The 23577-nt window shown below is 41.3% G+C and overlaps 1 protein-coding gene across 1 annotated transcript; it reads left to right on the top strand.

Annotated features, from left to right (window-relative positions):
• The first annotated feature begins 10797 nt into the window (after positions 1-10797).
• On the top strand, positions 10798-21683 carry LOC121449918 (pregnancy-specific glycoprotein 22-like). The gene is made up of 6 exons (XM_041654580.1): positions 10798-10858; positions 12129-12488; positions 14965-15324; positions 16593-16952; positions 17952-18184; positions 21645-21683. Exons 1-6 carry the CDS (start codon positions 10798-10800, stop codon positions 21681-21683), a joined length of 1413 nt encoding a protein of 470 aa, XP_041510514.1.
• The last annotated feature ends 1894 nt before the right edge of the window (positions 21684-23577 follow it).

Raw genomic sequence — 23577 nt, 5'->3', positions numbered from 1 at the left:
GATTGGATACGAAAACAGGATCCAACATTCTGCTGTTTGCAAGAAACACATCTCAACCACAAGACAGGCACCTACTCAGAGTAAAGGGTTGGGAAAAGGTGTTTCAAGCAAATGGTCCTAAGAAAAAAGCAGGTGTGGCCATACTAATTTCTAACAAAACTGACTTCAAACTAAAATCAATCAGAAGAGACCGAGATGGTCACTTTATACTCATAACAGGAACAATTCATCAGGAGGACGTCTCAATCCTGAATATATACGCCCCCAATATAAAAGCACCTACTTATGTAAAAGAAATATTACTAGAACTCAAGGCAGACATCAAACCACACACAGTAGTAGTAGGAGACTTCAACACACCTCTCTCTCCAAGGGACAGGTCAATCAGACAGAAACCTAATAGAGAATTAAGAGAATTATTGGAGGTAATGAAGCAAATGGACTTAACAGACATCTATAGAACATTCCACCCAAATAGGAAAGAATATACCTTCTTCTCTGCAGCTCATGGAACCTTCTCAAAAATTGACCACATACTCGGAAACAAAGGAAACTGTTGAAATACGGAGCAGCGGGCTGTGTCCCGCCACCCGGCTAGCTTTACCCGAAATAATTACATGGAAACTGTATTCTTTTAAACACTGCCTGACCCATTAGTTTCAGTTTCTTATTGGCTAGCTTTTACATATTGATCTAACCCATTTCTATTAATCTGTGTAGCCCACGAGCTGGCTTACCAGGAATGATCTTAACCTGCATCTGTCTGGAGTGGGAGAATCATGGCGACTCCCTGACTCAGCTTCTTTCTCCCAGCATTCCGTTCTGTTTACTCCGCCTACCTAAGGGTTGGCCTATCAAATGGGTCTAGGCAGTTTCTTTATTAATAAGAAATTACTCCCACATCATTTCCCCTTTTTCTGTTTAAACAAAAAAGAAAGGCTTTAACTTTAACATAGTAAAATTACATATAGCAAAACAGTTCTCAAGCAAGAATTACAGTTACAATATTTATATCTATTTTATCTTTTATCATAACTAAGGAAAACTTTAACTATCTATTCATTCTTCAACTCCATCAAAGACTCCAGAAGGATATAATACTACCTAAGTAAACAAGAAATAAGAAAACTCTAGAAATGACAGAGACATCTTGCTGCCTGGACAGTCACCCAAAGTTCTTTTGTATGGTTGGGGCATCCATCTTCAGCCTTCAGGCCCATAGTATCCAGCAGACATTTCCATGAAGCAGGAAATTTCAAAGACAGTTCAGTCACTATCTGTTGTGTCCTGTAGAATGTCTCGCAGACTCTTTCATGAGTCATGAACCCCGAAAGACCATCTCACCTTTAGGCAAGTTCAGCAGTCCTCTCTCTGCGGGTTCTCTGTGTCCATTTTATGCAACAGTCCAGGCAAGAGCAGTTTCTTGCCCAAATGGCTATCAAACTCCATAAGGATTCTCTTCGATGCCCATCTTCCTCTCGAAGTAGATTGGTGCCACCAGGAGCAGATATGTCTCATTGTCATGAAAAGTCCTAAGTTATTAAAATATTTTAAATGCCATATTCTGTAGCCTTTGAGAGATATGAAGAATGCCTATCTGAAATATATCTCTATATATCTAGAAAATCTAAGTAACATGACTACAAACTTGACTATTATTTATGATTATCCATCAACAACCTATATTTCCTAATTATACATTACATTTTAAAAATGAACTACACAATCACACCTTATTCAAGATTAAAAATACATATACATATAACAAAATTGACCTTAAAATCCATACCAATGCAAATTATTCATACCTATATCATATCCCCCTTTAAATGTAAAAGAACATTTACAAACAATATTTTGGGAACATGGGCGCAGTTTTTTCTCTCCAAACTGCTTCCTGCTGAATGGGGGCGTCGTTAATTAGGTCTTTCATGGTATAACCTGTGTGCTAGTTTCATCTCAGTTGGCAGTTGAGCGAAGCAATTTTCTGAAGATGTTCACAACAACCTTTCAGGAGGGCGTGGTCTATCATACCAAATTGTAATAGAAGAAATCCACAGGGTCTGGTCCTCTGTGAAAACAAAAGAAGACCCTCTCCAAAGCATCATATTCTTAAACCCAAATTTTGAAATCGTAATACCCTTATATCCATTCTGGTTTAGCTTAGCAGCCCATGTAATGAAATGTCTCTCTGTACTTAGCTCCTTTACAGTCAAAAATTTTAAAGAAAGCACAATGTACGTAATCCAGACTCTCTGTGAATTTTCCATTTTTACGTGGCTTATTTTTCTTTATTTCTTTTAATCTCTTAACTATCTGTACTCTGTCTCTTTAAAGACTTTACCATTTTTTTTAAACCATTAACTTTATTCTCTATATTCTTTTTCTTCTCTCTCTCAAGCCTACGTACATTTATCCAACAGTGTGGTACTTTATGTCTGAATCTGTTTTATTGTGAATCTCTAACATTTTTTTACTATCCAGGAGCATTTCTTAAAATGTTAAGCAGTTCTTAAAAACTTAAGTTGCACCATGTACAGGTAATACGGTACCGCCTGTGTCCTGCCCAGTTGAAACCCTAAATGAGCTGTTTTTATGGTAATTACGGTAGTCTCTGCCTGAGACCAGCACAGTTCATCATGGCAGAGCTGAGCCAAGCCACTCCTGCCTCAGAGCCATTTGGTGCCCCTGAGCCACACACAGTTCCAGGCACACAGCAGTCCACATTGCCATCAAGCAAGCCATAGAGCTTTACTCCAAATGCTCCATTCAAAAGCTCTGTCTCCCACAGGAGCCAGACAGAGATCGCAATGGCGGCACAGCCCAGAAAGCCAGCATTTTAAAACAGCCAGTTTTTTCCTGCTGCTGAGTCAGGACAATTTCTTTGCAGCACGCAACCCACAAACAGCAAAAAGCTGTCTTAAATTCTCTCTCTCTCCTTTTTAAGTCCTCTTAGGTTTTACGTGGAGTTCATTAGCACGTTGGGTACCACTCTGTTGAAATAGGGAGCTTTTACTCTGTAGTATTAAGAGTGGGTGGGCTGCATCCCTGGCACCCGGCCACCCACATGGCTAGTTTATGCCTGATCTAACCCATTTCTAATAATGTGTGTAGCCCACGAGGTGGCTTACCAGAGAAGATCTCAACCTGCGTCTGTCTGGAGTGGAAGAATCATGGCGACTCCCTGACTCAGCTTCTTTCTCCCAGCATTCCGTTCTATTTACTCCGCCTACCTAAGGGTTGGCCTATCAAATGGGTCTAGGCAGTTTCTTTATTAATAAGAAATTACTCCCACATCAGGAAACCTCCACAGATACAAAAAAATATCAGTGTCCACCTGTGTCTTATCAGATCATCACGGATTAAAGTTAGAAGGCAACAACCACGCTGCCCCCAAAAAACCGACAAACTCATGGAAACTGAACAGTCAACTACTGAACCACACCTGGGTCAAGGAAGAAATCAAGAAAGAAATTAAAGTCTTCCTTGAATTTAATGAAAATAAAGGGACAACATACTCAAACCTATGGGACACAATGAAAGCAGTGCTAAGAGGAAAGTTCATAGCACTAAGTGCCCACTTAAAGAAAACGGAGAATGCATACATTGGGGACTTAAAAACACACCTGAAAGCTCTAGAAAAAAAAGAAGCAGATGTGCACAGGAGAAGTAGAAGACTGGAAATAATAAAACTGAGGGCTGAAATCAACAAAATAGAAACACAGAAAACAGTCCAAAGAATCAATGAAACAAAAAGCTGGTTCTTGGAGAAAATCAACAAGATCGACAAACCCCTATCCAAACTAATTAAACGACAGAGAGAGAACATGCAAATAAATAAGATCAGAAATGAAAAGGGGGACATAACCACAGACACAGAGGAAATTCAGAGAATCATTAGATCTTACTACAAAAGCCTGTATGCCACAAAACTGGAAAATACAAAAGAAATTGACATTTTTTTAAATAAGTATCATATACCAAAGCTAAACCAAGACCAGGTGAATGATCTAAATAGACCGGTTTCTCGCGAAGAATTAGAAATGGTTATCAAAAATCTCCCTTCGAAAAAAAGCCCAGGACCAGATGGTTTCAATGCAGAATTCTACTAGAACTTCCAAGAAGAATTAATACCTATACTCCTTAAGGTATTTCACAATATAGAATCAGAAGAGTCATTGCCAAATTCCTTTTATGAAGCTACAGTTACCCTGATACCAAAACCACAAAAAGACCCAACCAAGAAAGAGAATTACAGACCGATCTCACTCATGAACATCGACGCAAAAATCTTCAATAAAATACTGGCAAACCGAATCCAAGAACACATAAGAAAAATTATCCACTATGATCAAGTAGGCTTCATCCCAGAGATGCAGGGCTGGTTCAACATACGCAAATCTATCAATGTAATCCACCATATAAATAAACTGAAAGAAAAAAACCATATGATCATTTCACTAGATGCGGAAAAAGCATTCGACAAAATTCAACACCCCTTTATGATAAAGGTCTTGGAGAGAATAGGGATAAAAGGGTCCTACCTAAATATAATAAAAGCTATTTACAGCCAGCCAACAGCTAACATTAAATTAAACGGAGAAAAACTCAAAGCCATCCCACTAAAATCAGGAACACGACAAGGATGTCCACTCTCGCCAAACCTCTTCAATATAGTGCTTGAAATTCTAGCAATAGCAATAAGACAACATAAGGAGATCAAGGGGATTCGTATTGGAAAGGAAGAAGTTAAGCTTTCGTTATTTGCAGATGATATGATAGTGTACATAAGCGACCCCAAAAATTCTACCAAAGAACTCCTACAGCTGATAAACAGCTTTAGTAACGTGGCAGGATACAAGATCAACTCCAAAAAATCAGTTGCCTTCCTATACACCAAGGATAAGGAAGCAGAGAGGGAAATCAGAGAAGCATCACCTTTCACGATAGCCACAAATAGCATAAAATACCTTGGGGTAACCCTGACCAAGGAAGTGAAAGATCTACTTGACAAGAACTATAAGTCTTTGAAGAAAGAAATTGAAGAAGACACCAGAAAATGGAAAGACCTCCCTTGCTCTTGGATTGGGAGGACCAACATAGTAAAAATGGCAATTCTACCAAAAGCAATCTATAGATTCAATGCAATCCCCATCAAAATCCCATCAAAATTCTTCACAGATCTGGAGAAGACAATAATCAACTTTATATGGAAAAACAAAAAACCCAGGATAGCCAAAACAATCTTATACAATAAAGGTTTGTCTGGAGGCATTACCATCCCTGACTTCAAACTCTATTACAGAGCTACAGTATTGAAAACAGCTTGGTATTGGCATAAAAACAGAGAAGTCGACCAATGGAATCGAATAGAAGACGCTGACATTAACCCACAAACCTATGAACACCTGATCTTCGATAAAGGAGCTAAAAGTATACAATGGAAAAAAGAGAGCATCTTCAACAAATGGTGCTGGCAAAACTGGATGTCAATCTGTAGAAGAATGAAAATAGATCCATATCTATCACCATGCACAAAACTCAAATCCAAATGGATTAAAGACCTCAATATCAGTCCGAACACACTGAACCTGATAGAAGAGAAAGTGGGAAGTACTCTACAGCACATGGGCACAGGAGACCACTTCCTATGTATAACCCCAGCAGAACAGACACTAAGGGCATCATTGAATAAATGGGACTTCCTGAGGCTGAGAAGCTTCTGTAAAGCAAAGGACACTGTCACTAAGACAAAAAGACAACCCACTGACTGGGAGAAGATCTTCACCAACCCTGCAACTGACAAAGGTTTGATCTCCAAAATATATAAAGAACTCAAGAAACTAGACCGTAAAAGGCTAATCAACCCAATTATAAAATGGGGCACTATTCTGAACAGAGAATTCTCAACAGAAGAACTTCAAATGGCCAAAAGACACTTAAGGTCATGCTCAACTTCCTTAGCGATCAGGGAAATGCAAATCAAGACAACTTTAAGATACCACCTTACACCTGTCAGAATGGCTAAAATAAAAAACACCAATGATATCCTTTGCTGGAGAGGTTGTGGAGAAAGGGGTACACTCACCCATTGCTGGTGGGATGCAAACTTGTGCAACCACTCTGGAAAGCAGTGTTTCGGTTTCTCAGGAAATTCGGGATCAACCTACCCCTGGATCCAGCAATACCACTCTTGGGAATATACCCAAGAGAGGCCCTATCATACAACAAAAGTATATGCTCAACTATGTTCATGGCAGCATTGTTTGTAATAGCCAGAACCTGGAAACAACCTAGATGCCCTTCAACGGAAGAATGGATGAAGAAAGTATGGAATATATACATATTAGAGTATTACTCAGCAGTAAAAAACAAGGACTTCTTGAATTTTGCATACAAATGGATGGAAATAGAAAACACTATCCTGAGTGAGGTAAGCCAGACCCAAAAAGAGGAACATGGGATGTACTCACTCATATTTGGTTTCTAGCCATAAATAAAGGACATTGAGCCTATAATTCATGTTCCTAGAGAAGCTAAATAAGGTGAATCCAAAGACAAACACATAGGCATCCTCAGGAATATTAACCTTCATCAGGCGATGAAAGGAGACAGAGACAGAGACCCACACGGGAGCACCGGACAGAAATCTCAAGGTCCAAATCAGGAGCAGAAGGAGACGGAGCACGAGCAAGGAACTCAGGACCACGAGGGGTGCACCCACACACTAAGACAATGGGGATGTTCTATTGGGATCTCACCAAGGCCAGCTGGCCTAGGTCTGAAAAAGCATGGGATAAATCCGGACTAGCTGAACATAGCGGACAATGAGGAATACTGAGAACTCAAGAACAATTGCAGTGGGTTTTGGATCCTACTGCACGTACTGGCTTTGTGGGAGCCTAGGCAGTTTGAATGCTCACCTTACGAGACCTGGATAGAGGTGGGCAGTCTTTGGGCTTCCCACAGGTCAGGGAACCCTGATTGCTCTTCGAGCAGATGAGGGGGGGGGACTTGATCGGGGGAGGGGGAGGGAAATGGGAAGCGGTTGTGGGGACGAGGCAGAAATCCTTAATAAATAAATAAATAAATAAATAAATAAATAAATAAATAAATAAAAAACTAAAAAAAAATGGCAGTTCTACCAACGGCAATCTATAAATTCAATGCAATCCCTATCAAAATCACAACACAATCCTTCACAGACCTTGAAAGAAAAATAAGCAAATTTATATGGAAAAACAAAAAAACTCAGGAGAGCCAAAGCGATCCTACACAATGACGGAATTTCTGGCGGTGTTACCATCCCTGACTTCAAACTCTATTTCAGAGCTACAGTAATGAAAACAGATTGGTATTAGCATAAAAACAGACACATTGACCAATGGAATTGAATCAAAGATCCGGATATTAAATGTCAAACATATGAACACCTGATTTTTTATAAAGAAGCAAAAAATATCAAGTGGGAAAAAGAAAGCATATTTAACAAATGGTACTGGCATAACTAGATATCAACATGTAGAAGAATGAAAATTGATCCATATCTATTACCATGCACAAAACTCAAGTCCAAATGGATTAAAGACCTTAATATTAATCTGACCACACTGAACCTGATAGAAGAGAAAGTGGGAAGTAGACTGAAACACATGAACACAGGAGACCACTTCCTAAGTACAACCCCAGTAGCACAGACAACAAGAGCAACAATAAATAAATGGAACCTCCAGAAACTGAGAAGCTTCAGGAAAGCAAAGAATATTGTCATTAAGACAAAAAGGCATCCTACTGAATGGGAAAAGATCTTCACCAACCCCGCATCAGACAAATGTGTGATCTCCAAAATATATAAAGAACTCAAGAAACTGGACATGAAAACTCTAATTAACCCAATTAAAAAGTGGGGTACTGAACAGAAAAGAGAATTCTCATAAGACAAAGTTCAAATGGCCAAAGGACACTTAAGGTCAAGTTAAACCACCTTAGCGATCAGGGAAATGCAAATCAAAACAACTTTGAGATACCATCTTACACCTGTCAGAATGGCTAAAATCAAAAAAATACCAATGATAGCCTATGGTGGAGAGGATGTAGAGTAAGGGGAACACTCATCCATTGCTGGTAGGAATGCAATCTTGTGCAACCACTTTGGAAATCAGTGTGGCAATTTCTCAGGAAACCGGAACCTACCTCAGAATCCAGCAATACCACTCTTGGGAATATACCCAAGAGAAACCCAATAATACTACAAAGCATTTGTTCAACTATGATCATAGCACAACTTTTTGTAATCACCAGAACATATAAACAACATAGATGTCCCTCAATGGAAGAATGGATGAAGAAAGTATGGAATATATACATATTAGAGTACTACTCAGCAGAAAAAAAATGATGACTTCTTGAATTTTGCATGCAAATGGATGAAAATAGAAAACACTATCCTGAGTGAGGTAACCCAGACCCAAAAAAGAGGAACATGGGATGTACTCACTCATATTTGGTTTCTAGCCATAAATAAAGAACATTGAGCCTATAATTCACGATCCTAGAGAAGCTAAATAAGAAGGAGAACTCAAAGAAAAACATATATGCATCCTCCTGAATATTAACCTTCATCAGGCGATGAAAGGAGACAGAGACAGAGACCCGCATTAGAGCACCAGACAGAAATCTTAAGGTTCAAATCAGGAGCAGAAGGAGAGAGAGCACAAACAAGGAACTCAGAACCGCGAGGGGTGCACCCACACACTGAGACAATAGGGATGTTCTTTCAGGAACTCACCAAGGCCAGCTGGACTGGGTCTGAAAAAGCATGGGATAAAACCCAACTAGTTGACCATAGCAGACAATGAGGACTGCTGAGAAGTCAAGAACAATGGCAATGGGTTTTGATCCTACTGCATGTACTGGCTTTGTGGGAGCCTAGGCTGTTTGGATGTTTACCATCCTAGACCTGGATGGAGGTGGGAGGTCCTTGAACTTCCCACAGGGCAGGGAACCCTGATTGCTCTTTGGGCTGATGAGAGAGGGGGAGTTCATTGGGTGGGGGGGGATGTGGGAGGTGGTGTCGGGGAAGAGACAGAAATCTTTAATAAATAAATAAATAAAAAGAAAGAAAAAGAACACCCTCCAGATGAGCTAACACCAGTAACCCACCATGACCCAGCAATGACATGACTAGTGCTAACCTTCTCAAACCAATAAGCTGTGGGACTTGTTTGAACAAATAGAAAGCAACCTATCAAGCATTCTTGTGGGCCCTTAATTTGTATAATCACACTGAAACTCTCTAAGTGTTTTTTTTTAAATAAATAAGTAAAAAATTAAAAAAAAGGCCAAGGCAGTTTCTTTATTCGACCAATGAATGTAACACATAGACAGAAGGACTTCCTACTCCATCATTCCATAACCAGGCTGGCTAGAAGAAATTCACCTGCCTCTGCCTCCTGAGTGATGATGGGATTAAAGGCATTCACCATCCTGCACAACTGTGCCCTGCCTGTTAACATCAAGAGAAATGTCCTAGAACTTTCCTTCAAAATTTCCTGAGCACAAGGCTCCTCCTGAGAATGCCCATCCTCTGGATTCACACTACTTCCAACTTTAGTCCAGGTCTTTCCAGGACAAATCTGAAACCCTGTCTAAACCCATCCTACAGAAGAAGAAATTAGAAGTCCTGAACAGCACAGGGATTGGTCTGATGTTCCCTGCACACTACCTGTGCGGAACATATCAGGGAAGTTCTTATTTGGTTCTTTGACCATGTTTGCTGTAGCTCTAGACATGAAATTACAGTTCTTCCAGTGATCTTCGGGGGATGTTAGCAGGGCATATTCTCAATGATCTGAGAATTTTTTCCCTGAGCAGACTGACTTCCATCTCTGTCCCTGCTAACCTTGAACTCCCTCCCTAGACCATTTTCTGACCTACTGTATCCTTCCTTTGTCTGAGAACACCTTTCTGCATGGGTACTGTGAATATCTCCTCCCTCCTGTCCTCTCTCATAGAGGAAGACTTGATTACAACCAAGGGGTCATCTAGGAAAGAGCAAAGGTGACCCAGGAAAATCAGAGAGGACATGTGCAAACCCAACACATAATGGAAAAATGTTATCCTTAAACGTAGAATGAAGGATCCCATAGTCCTTTCAAAGACACACAGGTCACCTCATCCCCAACACTGAGCACATGAAATTCCTCACACAACCGTCCCTGGGCCTCTCTTCTAGATCATTAATTTGAATGGTGACATTAGTGATAAAGGATTGATCTTCATCTCTAGTAATCATTCAGCCTGCCTCTTTCCAGCCCTCAGAGACATTTCTGTCAACTACTTGCAAGAATTAAGTAAATACCATCTTCCCAGAGCATTGAGAACATAGGGTAGGCTGGGTACTCGGCTTGGTCTCTGTATCATGTGGACACATAGACAAGATGGAGCCTCCCTCTTTGGTGCTGACAGACCCAAGGCTAGGACACAGCATGTGTCAGCCCTAAGATGAGTCATTGTTCTCTGAGGGCGTAGGGATGCTTATCAGCCTTGTTGCTCAATATGTTGCTTGGAGAAGAAGCATAAAGGGAAGTTGAGTGACATGCAGGGCAACACTGAGTGTGGACGGGATTGAGCATTGATTTGGACTCGAACCCCACCACTCATATCCCATTGGATCCTGTAACAGTCTCCTGTCTGAGAAGAATCTCAGAGCAGAAGGAGGAAGAAGAGCACAGCCTGAGTTCTGTGTTGGAGCTGAGATTTTTCTCCTCAGAGGGAGAACAACGAGTGAGAAGACTGATGGAGTTCTCTGTGCTTCTCTACAAGAGGTGTACCCTCTGGCAGGGGCTTCTGCTCACAGGTAATGGTACCTACTCTCTGACTCTGTTGGAAGGGGAACTTAGAAGCAGGCTGGAGTCTCCTAAAGAAACCAAGATGTTAAGAGGAGACTCAAGGTTTCTGTGTGCACTCATGGAGCAGAAGGTACAGTGAGGGGCAGAGGCTCATTATCCAGAAGCTCTCAGAGGATAGGAGGTGATGATGACAAGAGAAAAGCCTGAAGCACTTCATATTCACAGTGAATTTCATTGGCTGTAATGTTCTGAAGACAGATGTTCCCACTGTGACAGTATGGCCCTCCAAAAAGAAATCAAACAGGGGAGGGCTAGTGAAATGTTTCAGTGTGTGAAGATATGGTAACCTGAAACTAATCCTCTGCTCCCACACAGTAGACAGAGAGAACAGGTCCCTGCAGGCTCTATCTTCCATCCACATAGGAGCTCTGGTTAGAACTCACGTATATACACCCTGGAACATGTGGCCTCACACAGATTTTGGGCATACATCTTCAGATGTACACAAGAAGACACCAGCCTGCACAAATGCACACATATATTTAAATTAGTAAATCTAAAATCACTTATTTCACACTGAAATATAAGTACTGTCATAAGTCCCAAACATAGGAACTATAAAGAGAAATTCATGGAGACAGATTCCTCTTTCCTTCCTTCCATTTTTTTCTTTATTTATGTCTGATTATTTTCTAGGAACTGAACCTTCCAAAAAATTCAGAATAATATTGTCTTTATAAGTCCCTGGTTCTGAACTGGCAGTTCTGCTTCAGCCCTTAATCCCAGCACTCGTGGGGCAGAAGCAGGTGATCTCTGTGAGTTGAAAGCCAGCCTGGTCTACATAGCAAGATCCAGGAAAGTCAAAGCTACACAGATAAACCCTGTTCAAAAAAACCAAAATTAAAAAATAAAAATGTCCTGGTTCTCATCCTGATGTCAGCATATCCAATGAGAAACCCTGGGTTGACTAGAATCACTAAGGGATCAGAGAAAAAAAATGAGAAAGTGTGGAGTCTCCAGAGGAGGAGTTCAGAGAGGCATTGCTCCTCACACCAAATAATCTACGTGAGGTGGGATGATGGACACTGAGGGGGAACTAGGAATACACTTAAGCGGAGAATTCCTGAGAAGGTAAATGACACACTCTGACACTCTAAATCAAGGAAAGTCATGGTGCTGATGTATACCAAGGGTGGTGGGCACAGTCCTACTTACACACCAAAATGAGAGATGATCATACCTCTTTAATATTGGTGCTTTTTCTCAATTCCCTTCTAGCCTCCATTTTAACCTCCTGGCACCTGTCTTCCACTGCCAGTGTGACCATTGAATTACTGCCAACTCCAGTGGCCGAAGGAGATGACGTCCTTTTCCTTGTCCACAATCTGCCAGAGGATATTATAGACATTACCTGGTTCAAAGGGTTGGGAAAAGAGAAACAACAAATTGCACTGTATGTACTGCACAAAAATTTAAGTATGCCAGGTCCTATACACAGCGGGAGAGAGATAATATATCACAATGGATCCCTGCTTCTTGAAAAGGTCACCCAGAAGGATGCAGGATTCTATTCCCTACGAACTTATACAAGAAGAAGAAAATTTGTATCAGCAGTACCCATGTACCTCCACGTGCATGGTAAGTGATTCATTGAGAATTCTGTGATCTAGGTGAGGTTCATTTCACTGGATACATACAGGAGAGTGGTCTCTGCTTACCTTCCTTCCCTGTGCATTGTATCCCCATGGTGGAGTTTGAACACTTAATGTGGGAAACAAATGGTGGAGAATAATGACAATAGATCAGGATCCTTCATTTGACTTCACTTGACACAGGTGGATGTATGGTAGGTAACTCAGCCAAAGACAAAGGCTCTGTCTAGAGTGTAGAGATTCTCACAGATTTGTTTCCTTGAGAAAGACTTTGAGGGAATTAGCATTGTACCTGGTGGAGGAAAACATAAAGTCCTCAGAAATGTGAGCACCAGGATGCCCTGGCTCAAGACTTCTGTCCCAACACAACTCCAGATATCCATGAGGAGCATTTTCTAAGTGTAGGATTTTGGCTTTCACATGGCAGGAAAGAGTGCCTCCTGGTAGTTGAAAACTTGTGAAGTGGGGGATTAGAGAGTGCATTGTCCTGAGAGCCTTCGCTGGGTTTCATCCCTTAGCCATCTTCTTCAGAGAGTCAGTGGGGAAACATAGCTCAACAGGTGTCCAGGCCATTAGCTAACTGTCCCGTTGGGCATGTGAGATTTCACATGAAGGTTGTGGTCCCCAAGAAGAGTGACTCAGGACACAGATTCTTCTTACAAGGGCCTGTCCTCTAGGTCCAACTAGGGGAATTCTCTCCTTCAGGTAAATGGCTACAGGCTACACTGATCTGACAGCTTTGCAGACATGAGCTGTAGTTCCCCTGGTGATCACCGGGGATGTGATCAGGATACACAATGAACTGGCAGAAAAATATTTGCCTAAACCAGGAACTAGCCTATTAACCTGGTTTCACCCCTGTTCTTACAGACCAGAAAATCATTGTCTCAACCTTCTCAGCTACTGGCTATTTAATGTGTCTGCTACACTGCCAAGAGACCATGTTCTCTCTTGCCACTTCATGTGTTTCCTGTGGGAATCCCATGGTATCCATCGGGAATAAACTAGACAGAGGTTCAAGGCCTCTCAGAAAGACTATCGATCACATGGGCAAACCCATTATACAGTTCAGCAATCAGAGGAAGTGGGAGAATCATGTCGAAAATCATCCACAGGTTGAAGGATCTAGCAGCCTTTTTCCCAGAATCACCTCCTCCCACACACCAAAGATGTGAGACTTATGACACATCCTGTGCCTTTGACCTCAGCCAGAAACTAGTCTGATAGTCAGTCTAGGGAGAATAGATGTACTTTTTTCTGCACATATCAAACACCTGGTCCCTTTGTACCTCAAGGACAGTTTTGTCACCTTTCTGCTGAGAGCAAATTCCAGGTTTCCAGAGCATTGAAAACAAGGCAGATTGGATGCCCAGCTGGGTTTCTTTGTCACACAGTTGCAGATTTTCGATTTTTCAAGCTGTCAGAGCCTAGACCAGCACACAGCAGAGTGCAGTTCCTGAGTCAGCTGCTATTATCTCTCCTCACAGGGATGGTCAGTAGCCTTGACTCTCACTCTGTTCTAGAGGAGAGAATGGGAAAGGAACGTGGGGCAGCACTGAAACCACAAGGGCAGTGCTTGAAAACACATCCACCCTCAGCCCATAAGACTCTAGGAGGAGCTCCTTTCTGGAAGAGACTCAGCTGAGAAGGGGGAAGAACAGCAGAGCTTGGGAGCTGTGGTGGAGCAGAAGTTCCTCATAGAGACAGATAGATGACTGAGACAATGGTGGTCCTCTCTGTACTCCTCTGAAAAAGGTCACCACATGCCAGGGCTTCTTCTCACAGATGAGACCAGTGTGTGCGAGGAGGGACTGACATACTGTGGAGTCTCCTGAGTGGCACAAGGACATGAGAGGAGCCTCGGTGTTTGTAGGCAGAAGATGCAGAGTGGGGGAGAAGCTGAGCATTAAGATATCCTCATAGAATATTAAACAGTAAGAGTGGGGGAGACATTATTCTTCCATCAAGTTCATATTCATGACCACAATATTCTGAGTACTGATGCTCTCAGCTTGATAGTATGAATAAAAATTCAAGCTGGTGTGGATCGCTAACATGATCCAATATAAACAGGCATTTGCTTCATTGTCTGACAAACTCAGACAAATGAACAGAAGCCAAGAAAACTTGTGCTTCTTATGATGATGTCCCAGTTTGAGTGGACTTGAAGACAAAAAAAGCTGAAAGATGAATTATGTTGTTGGTTACAGACCCAAGAGGAACAGAGCAGCAACAAAGCCAGAGAGTGAAGACACATGGTCTGTAGGGGAAGAGGTTGGGCATGCATCGCCACAACACTAATCCACTGTAAGTGTGAGCAGTCAGCCGTAAACTTGGTTGGACAGGGAGAAACTCTCCCAGAAACATAGGCTGAGCAAGGGACACAGTCTCTCAGGACAGAAGGTCTTATCTTAGTCAAATACAAAACTTCCAGTTTCGATGGATCTCTCTCTTCCTTCTAGCTTTCCTTTGGAAGTGCGGACGCCTTGCTACTTTTGGCCAGACCACTATTGAATCAGTGCCACCCAGCATTGCTGAAGGGGGAAGTGTTCTTCTACTCGTTCACAATCCACCAGAGAATACTTTAGGCTTTGTCTGGTTCAAGGGAATGGCTGATTTCAAGAATATTGTGGCCACCCGGTTTATACAAGATATGAAAGCAACTGTGTGGGGACCTGCATACAGTGGCAGAGAGACATTGAACAGTGATGGATCCCTGCTGCTTCACGGTGTGACTCGGAAAGACTCTGGATTGTACATTCTAAAAATTCTGAGAACAGATAAGGGAAGTGAATACACACAAGTGCAACTCAAGCTGGAAAGTAAGTGATTCTCTGTGATTCTTCAGTGCTGGGTGGGGCTTAGACACACAGGACTGCCATGGTTGGCCTAGCATCTCTTCTGGGTCCCCTTGTTGAGGTTTGAGCACTTAGCGAAGGACATACTAGTAGAGCCAAATGGCCATAGATCAACTTTTGTCATCTGACTCCACCTGCATCAAGGAAGACCTTGATGGAAAGTAACTCAGCCTAAGATGTCAGAGTCAGCCCACTCTCTTGGAGCTCTAGACTAGGGAGCCCTGAATACTGTCATCTTTTCAACGCTGGAGAGAAGTCACCCAGGAGAACATTTTTCTATTGTTCTTCTCTTAATTCTTTCAAAACTGATAGGGAAAAATGGTATTAGAATCCCATGTCAAACTATGGCATTTATTAGCTTACAACTGAGATTGTCATAACTAAAATCCAGGACCTGGTACAGAGACCACGGTGGAGTGCTGTCTATTGGCTTCCTCTTCTTGCTTGCTCAATCAGCTCTCATATGTCACCCAGGAGTCTCAGCCAAGGGCTTAAACTTCATGTTCTGGCTTTGTGGGAGCCTAGCCAAGTATGGATGTTCACCTTCCTAGACCTGGATGGAGGCGGGGGGGGGGAACCTTGGACTTCCTACAGGGCAGGGAACCCTGACTGCTCTTCGGACTGGAGAGGGAGGGGGAGAGGAGTGAGGGGAGGAGGAGAAGAGTGGGAGGAGGAGGAGGGAAATGGGAGGCTGGGAGGAGGCGGGAATTTTTTTTCTTTCGATAAAAAAAAATCAGCCTAGTTGCCAAACCTTTAATGAATGGAGCATGCCTTGAAGATCAGACTGCTGCAAGCCCCCATATAGTCCCAGACCTAAAGGCTATATGGCACAACAGGAATTGCTTCTATATGGTGAAGGCAGGGGATGAGTGTTGCTTCAAAAAAACAGAAGAAAACACCTAGAAAGTGAAAGTTCCAGGCCTGTTGAGTTCAGGGGAGGCATCATCTTAAATGTCAGTGATCATGAGTCTGTACAGTATCTGACTAAGGGCAGTGAGGGAGCAGCCATGTAGACACCCAAAGAGACTGTTCCACAGAGGACATGACACATTCAGGGGCACTGTTGGAAAGAAGGAGGTCATGTTTCAGCCCTGCTTTAAGAGGAAGAGAAACACACATACCTGGAACCCTAGGATAAGTGATGAATCCATCTGCTCAGGATGGAGTTCACCATCTCTTCACGAAGCACAATGATCCTCATGTGATGGCTTTTTTTCTCTTTTCCCTCCCAGCTTCCCATTCTCAGTACTGCAACCCTTTTGCTTCTTCGCAACTCATGGTCCAACCAGTGCCTCGATATGCAGCTGAAGGGAAAGACGTAGTTCTTCAAGTTTATAATCTTCCAGAAGATCTGAATATCGTTTACTGGTACAAGGCAACATACAGAACTCAGGTTTTTAAAATTGTAAAATACACCAGAGCCACAAAATCAATCTCCTGGGGGCCTGAACAAAGAATTAAAAAGACAGAATACAATAATGGATCTCTGATACTCAGGGATCTCACTGAGAAAGATGCCGGAATCTACATACTAATAGTTGTAAAAAATGATTTCAAAATTGAAAGACTATATGTGGAAATTGATGTAAAGAGTAAGTGACTCTCTATGGTCTCCAACTGCTTGAACTGTCTGATCCCACTTCATACACTAACCTGTCAGGATTGGGTTGTGCCTGTTCTCTCCTCCACTGAATTGTGTCCCCCCACCCCGGGGTTTGGGTCTCTACTGCAGGACACACATGGGGTAGACAAACTGTAATAGATCAGAACCACACACTTGCCTTTCCATACAGAAAGGAGGAACAGTACTATGTAAACTCAGTCCCAGGATGTCAACTGCAGCTCTCACCATACACATGTCCTCAGAAAGAGGGGGTCAGGCAGTTCCTGAATAGTTAAACCATGGGGTTCCCACAGAGGCTGTCAGCCTGGACTCCAAAACTTTGCCTCTGGCTGAACAGTAGGTGACAGTGGAAAGTTTATGTCACTGTTCTGGTTAGATTTTCTGTTACAATCAACAAGGAACAAGGCTTTACTGACTGTCCCATAGAGTGTAGAATCAGCTGTTTACTGCCATGAGAGCTGCAGTTGGGTAGGTCACCTGTGCAACTCCTTCTGAGATTCAGTGGGAAGGTGTCTGGGCCATTAGCCTATTACTCTGATGGGCTTATGAGACTTCACAGGAAGGTCAAGGCACAAAGGGAAGAAACTAAGAAGGCAGCTGCTCCAGATCCCTCACCCTGAGGGGTCCAACCTAGGGAATTCTCTTCTGCAAATAAACAGTAGCAGATGCTGCTAATGTGAGCAGCTCCCCGACCCCAAGTTCAGATCATTGCTCATAACTAAGTTCAACTCATGAACACAGCAATGACCAGCCACTATGTGTTCTATTACAGGGAAACTGAGACACAGAAAACAGTGCCTAAATCTGGGAAAAACAGTTCCTGAGTGGCAAATCCAAACCACAAGTTATGTCTATAGTCACAGCTCCAAATTCTCCCCGCTGGATGTTTTAGAAAGTGTGAACCAAAGAGGGTCTGGTTTACTCTGTGGACTACTGTCATTTGGTATTCTCCTCTGTTTCTTCACAGAGAATGTGACACAGCCCTTTGTGCGAATCACTGACACCACAGTCTCTGGAGGTACATCTGTGATCTTCACCTGCATTTCACCTGACACTGATGTCTCCATCCGTTGGATCTTCAATGAGAAGAATCTTCAGCTCACAGAGAGGATGACTGAGTCTCCTACAAAGTGTGGACTCAAAATAGATCCTGTCAGGAGTGAGGATGCTGGAGAGTATCAGTGTGAGGTCTCCAACCAAGTCAGTTCAAAGACCAGTCTCCCAGTTTCCTGGGGTCATCATAAGTGAGTGACCGCTGCTCTCATCCCACACCAGAGTATAGATATTTCTTTATCAATGGGGTACAAAATGGAGACACACTATGTGTTGAAAATGATTAGTTACTACTCAGATACAGCCAGTATGCTGACTCATACCTATAATATGGAATACACATGGGTATAAGGAAAGACCAGGAATAAAAGTGATGTTGTCTTAAAAGGAAAATAAAGACAGCAATATGATAAACAAAAATCCAAAGAATTTAAGAACTTTTGTTACTGGTCAAATATATTGTAATCCCTCAGAACTCATAGAAACTAATTTCAGGATCCCTCAAACTTTGGATGCTTGGAGTCTGTTTAGAAAATGGTGCATTGTTTTCATTGAGAAAAACACCTTCTTGTATGCTCACATACAATTTCTTTTTAACTCACCTAAATCCAGTGCTGCCTGCACACCATTTATCCATGTGAAGTGAGAAAGAGTGAAGACAGGAGAATGGACTGTCCATGATTTACTGTGGACATCGCTGGTTTCTAAATGCACAGATGTAGCATGCTTCACCTAAGGGCAGATCACACTCTTCACCCTGAAAGTGGCATTCACAGTGGGACCTTGCACCTGAGTCTTCTTTCTTGTTGATATGTATTTCTTTCCTTTTATATTCTCTCAGATTATATCACCAACACAGTTTTCTTCTCTCCACCTCTCCCTAGACCTCATTTCACCTCTACCTCGGAGCCACTCATCTTTGCCTTTAAATAATGAGCAGTCTTCCAGGGATATCAACAGAACATTGCATAGCAAGTTATATTAAACTTGCCACCATCCCTCATATCAGAGCTGGGAATGGCAATCATGTAGGAAGATAGGGGTCCAAGGGCATGCAAAAGAGTCAATGGTGTCTTCCTATTCTATGTTTAAGAGTTCCAGAAGAATAGTCATCTGCATTACCATAACTTATATACTAAGGCCCTAGCTCAAATCCATGTAGGGTCAAAGATTATCACCTCGTTCTCTGTGATTCTTTATAAACCATGCTTAATTGTTTTTGTGTTTCATGTGTTCACAGTGTCCTTGACTCATCTGATTCCATCAATCCTTCTTTCCTCTATTTTATGGGATTCCCCAGGAGCTGCCAAGTGTTTGGCAGTAAGTCTATGCATTTGTTCCCATATGTTGCTGGATGATGCCTCACTGATGAATTTTAGGCTGAACACTGATCTAGTAGTATAACATAATTTCATTAGTAATCATTTCGTTGAAATGTTTTCCGAGTCATGTTTGATTCTACCCTGAATTTCTTATCTGTCCAGTCTCCGGTTCCTGGCCATTCAAGGCAGTATCGGGTCAGGGCTTCCTCTCAAAGCATGAATTTTAATTTGGACCAGTTATTTGTAGACCAATCACACAAAATCTGTTCCCCCATTGCCCCAGTACATGTTTCATGAAGAATAGATTGTAGGTCAACTATTTTGTGGCTGGATTGTTGCCCCAGTCCTACTGCTACAGGTTTTCTGTAGTTGTCGAAGATGGCTGGTTCAGGTTACCTATGCTTCACTACTAGGATTCTTAGGGTGACTCTTGTAGATTCCAGAGAGATTCAACTGTAGTACACTTCCAAATCACTCCCAAAATGCCCCACCATTCCAATCCTCTGGGGTTTGATTGTGATTTAAGCTTTAGTAATGTTTATTTTACAAATGTGCATACCCTTGTATTTGGTAGATTTTAGAATTGAGACTTCATCTTAATGGATTTTATTCTTCATGGATTCAGATGAAACGTCCTTCATCTCTTTTGATTAATTTTAGTTTGAAGTCTATTTTGGCAGCTATTAGAATAGCTACACGAGCTTATTTCTAATGTCCATTTGATTAGAAATTCTTTTCCAGACCTGCTGGTACCATCTGCATACTGTTGAACTTACTATACAATCACTGTTGCACACACAACTGAAGGTCAGAATATTCTTTCTTAGTTTTTCAAGACACAGTTTCTCTGTGCAGCCTTGTGATGTGGGAAGGCCTTCTGTATATGTGTTGCTTTAATTGGTTAATAAAGAAGCTGTTTTCAGCCAATGGCTTAACAGAATATAGCCAGGCTAGAAGAGAGAGAGAGAGAGAGAGAGAGAAACAGAGACAGAGACAGAGACAGAGAGATAGAGAGAGAGTAGGCAGAGTCAGTGGAATACCAAATGTGTTGCTTTTATTGGTTAATAGATAAAGAAACTGCTTTGAGCCTAAAGAAGGGCAGAACAGAGCTAGGCTGGGAAAACTAAACTAACTGCTTCAAAAAGAAGGCAGAGTCAGAGAGATGCCACATAGCTGGCCTGTAGGCCACAAGCCTTGTAGTAAAATATAAAATAATTAAAATGGGTTAATTCTAGATCTAACAACTAGCTAACAATATGCTTAAGTAATTGATTTAAACAATATAGTTTCTGAGTGATTGTTTTGGGAGTCTGGGCAGCTAGGAACAAACAAGCAGGCTCCTACAACAGCCTTGGCTGTCCTGGGCATGACACTATTACTGAGGCTATTACTCAAACTCATAGAGACCCACCTGCCTCTGCCTCCTGATTGCTTGGATTAAAGGCATGTGACACCACTTTTCACTGTTACATTTGTTATTAATGTGCCAGGGAATGACAGTAGAAGTAAAAAAGAAAAAAGCCTTTTAACTTTTACCATTTTAAAGAAACTTTTACTGATAAAAAGTGGTAACCGTGGTTGATAGGCATGCACCCTCAGAGCTATAAAGCTATCACTAAAGATTACTGATTCATGTACACGGTGGGAGAGAGACAATGTGTACCAATGGATCTTTGCTATTTTGAACAACATCCAGATAGATACATGATTTTAAAATGTTTTATTTCATTTTATTTTATTTCTTGCCCACATAAGGGTTTGAACAGTCAATTCAGAACACACCCAGTTGATGTACACTATGTACACTATCATATCATCTGCAAATAACAAAAGTTTGACTTCTTTCTTTCCAATTCAAACCCACTTGATCCTCTTATGTTGTGTTATTGCTATTGCTAGAACTTCAAGCACTATGTTGAAGAGATATGGAGAGAGTGGACAGCCTTGCCTTGTTCCTGATTTAACTGGAATGGCTATGAGTTTCTCTCCATTTAATTTGATGTTAGCTGTCGGCTTGCTGTATATTGCTTTTATTATATTTAGGTATGAACCTTGTATCCCTGATCTCTCCCAGACCTTTATCCTAAAAGGGTGTTTGAATTTTGTCAAATGCTTTCTCAGCATCTAATGAAATGATCATGAGGGGTTTTTTTCGTTCAGTTTATTTATATGATGGATTACATTGATAGATTGTCATATGTTGAACCAGCCCTGCATCTCTGGGATGAAGCCTACTTGATCATAACGGATAATTTTTTGTTGTGTTCTTGGATTCTGTTTGCCAGTATTTTATTGAGAATTTTCGCATCGATGTTGATGAGTGAGACTGACCTGTAATTCTCTTTCTTGGTTGAGGTGTTCATAGGTTTGTGGGTTAAAATTCGGGTCTTCTATACGATTCCATTGGTCAACTTCTCTGTTTTTATGCCAGTACCACACTGTTTTCATCACTGTAGCTCTGTAATAGAGTTTGAAGCCAGGGATGGTAATGCCTCCAGACAATCCTTTATTGTATAGGATTGTTTTGGCTATCCTGGGTTTTTTGTTTTTCCATATAAAGTTGATTATTGTCCTCTCAAGATCTGTGAAGAATTTTGATAGGACCCTGATGGGGATTGCATTGAATCTATAAATTGCCTTTGGTAGAATTGCCATTTTTACTATGTTGATCCTCCCAATCCAAGAGCAAGGAAGGTCCTTCCATTTTCTGGTATACTCCTCAATTTCTTTCTTCAATGCCTTAAAGTTCTTGTCAAATAGATCTTTCACTTCCTTGGTTAGAGTTACCCCAAGATATTTTATGCTGTTTGTGGCTATTGTGAAAGGTGAAGCTTCTCTGATTTCCCTCTCTGCTTCCATATCCTTTGTGTATAAGAGGGCGACTGATTTTTTGGAGTTGATCTTGTATCCTGCCACATTACTAAAGCTGTTTATCAGCTGTAAAAGTTCTTTGGTGGAGTTTTGGGGGTCGCTTATGTACACTATCATATCATCTGCAAATAACGAAAGTTTAACTTCTTCCTTTCCAATTCGAATCCCTTTGATCCCCTTATGTTGTCTTATTGCTATTGCTAGAGACCTTCTGGTGTGCTGTTAAGTCTCTAATGTGAGCTTCCTTTGTTTTCTTTATGTGGGCACTTAGTACTATGTACTTTCTTTCCTCTTAGCACTGCTTTCATAGTGTCCCATAGGTTTGGGTGTGTTGTTCTTTATTTTAATTAAATTCAAGGAAGACTTTAATTTCTTTCTTAATTTCTTCCTTAACCCAGGGGTGGTTCAGTAGTTGACTGTTCAGTTTCCATGAGTTTGTAGGCTTTCTGGGGTTAGAATTGTTGTTGAATTCTAACTTGGTTCCATGGTGATCCGATAGTACACAGGTGGTTTCTACAATTTCTTTGTATCTATGGATGTTTGCTTTGTTGCCAAATATGTGATCAATTTTTGAGAAGGTTCCCTGAGATGCTCAGAAGAGGTATATTCTTTTTTGTTTGGGTGGAATGTTCTATAGATGTTTGTTAAGTTCTTTTGGTTCATTACATCTCTTTGTTTTCCTATTTCTCTGTTGAGTTTCTGTCTGGTTCACCTTTCCATTGGTGAGAGAGGATTGTTGAAATCTCCTACTATTAGAGTGTGGTGTTTGATGTAAGCTTTGAGTTCTATTAATGTTTTCTGACATATGTAGGTGCTTTTATATTAGGGGTATAGATATTCAGGACTGAGACTTCCTCCTGATCAATTGTTCCTGTTATGAGAATAAAGTGTCCTGCTCTAGCTCTTCTGATTGATTTTAGTTTGAAATCGTCTTGTTAGATATTAGTATAGCCACACCCGCTTGTTTCTTTGGTCCAATTGATTGGAAAACCTTTTCGCAACCCTTTACTCTGAGGTAGTGTCTGTCTTTGAGTTTGAGGTGTGTTTCTTGTAAACAGCAGAATATCAGATCCTGTTTTCATATCCATTCTCTTAATCTGTGCCTTTTTATAGGTGAATTGAGTCCATTGATATTAAGTGATATTAATGACCAGTGGTTGTTAACTCCGGTTATCTTTTTTTGGTGGAGATATTTGTCTGTTTCCCTTCTTTGAGTTGTGCTGGTGGAGGATTGTCAGATGTCTGTGTTATTATGAGTGTTTTGGGTTTCCTTAGTTTGTGGTTTTCTTTCTAGTATTTTCTTTAAGGCTGGGTTTGTGGCTATGTATTGTTTAAATATATTTTTGT

The sequence above is a fragment of the Microtus oregoni genome, unplaced genomic scaffold, assembly GCF_018167655.1.
Source record: "Microtus oregoni isolate MIOR12 unplaced genomic scaffold, Mior012 000006F_ref0000085, whole genome shotgun sequence".
NCBI classification, from domain to species: Eukaryota; Metazoa; Chordata; class Mammalia; order Rodentia; family Cricetidae; genus Microtus; species Microtus oregoni.
This window is presented reverse-complemented; position numbering and strand designations above follow the sequence as displayed.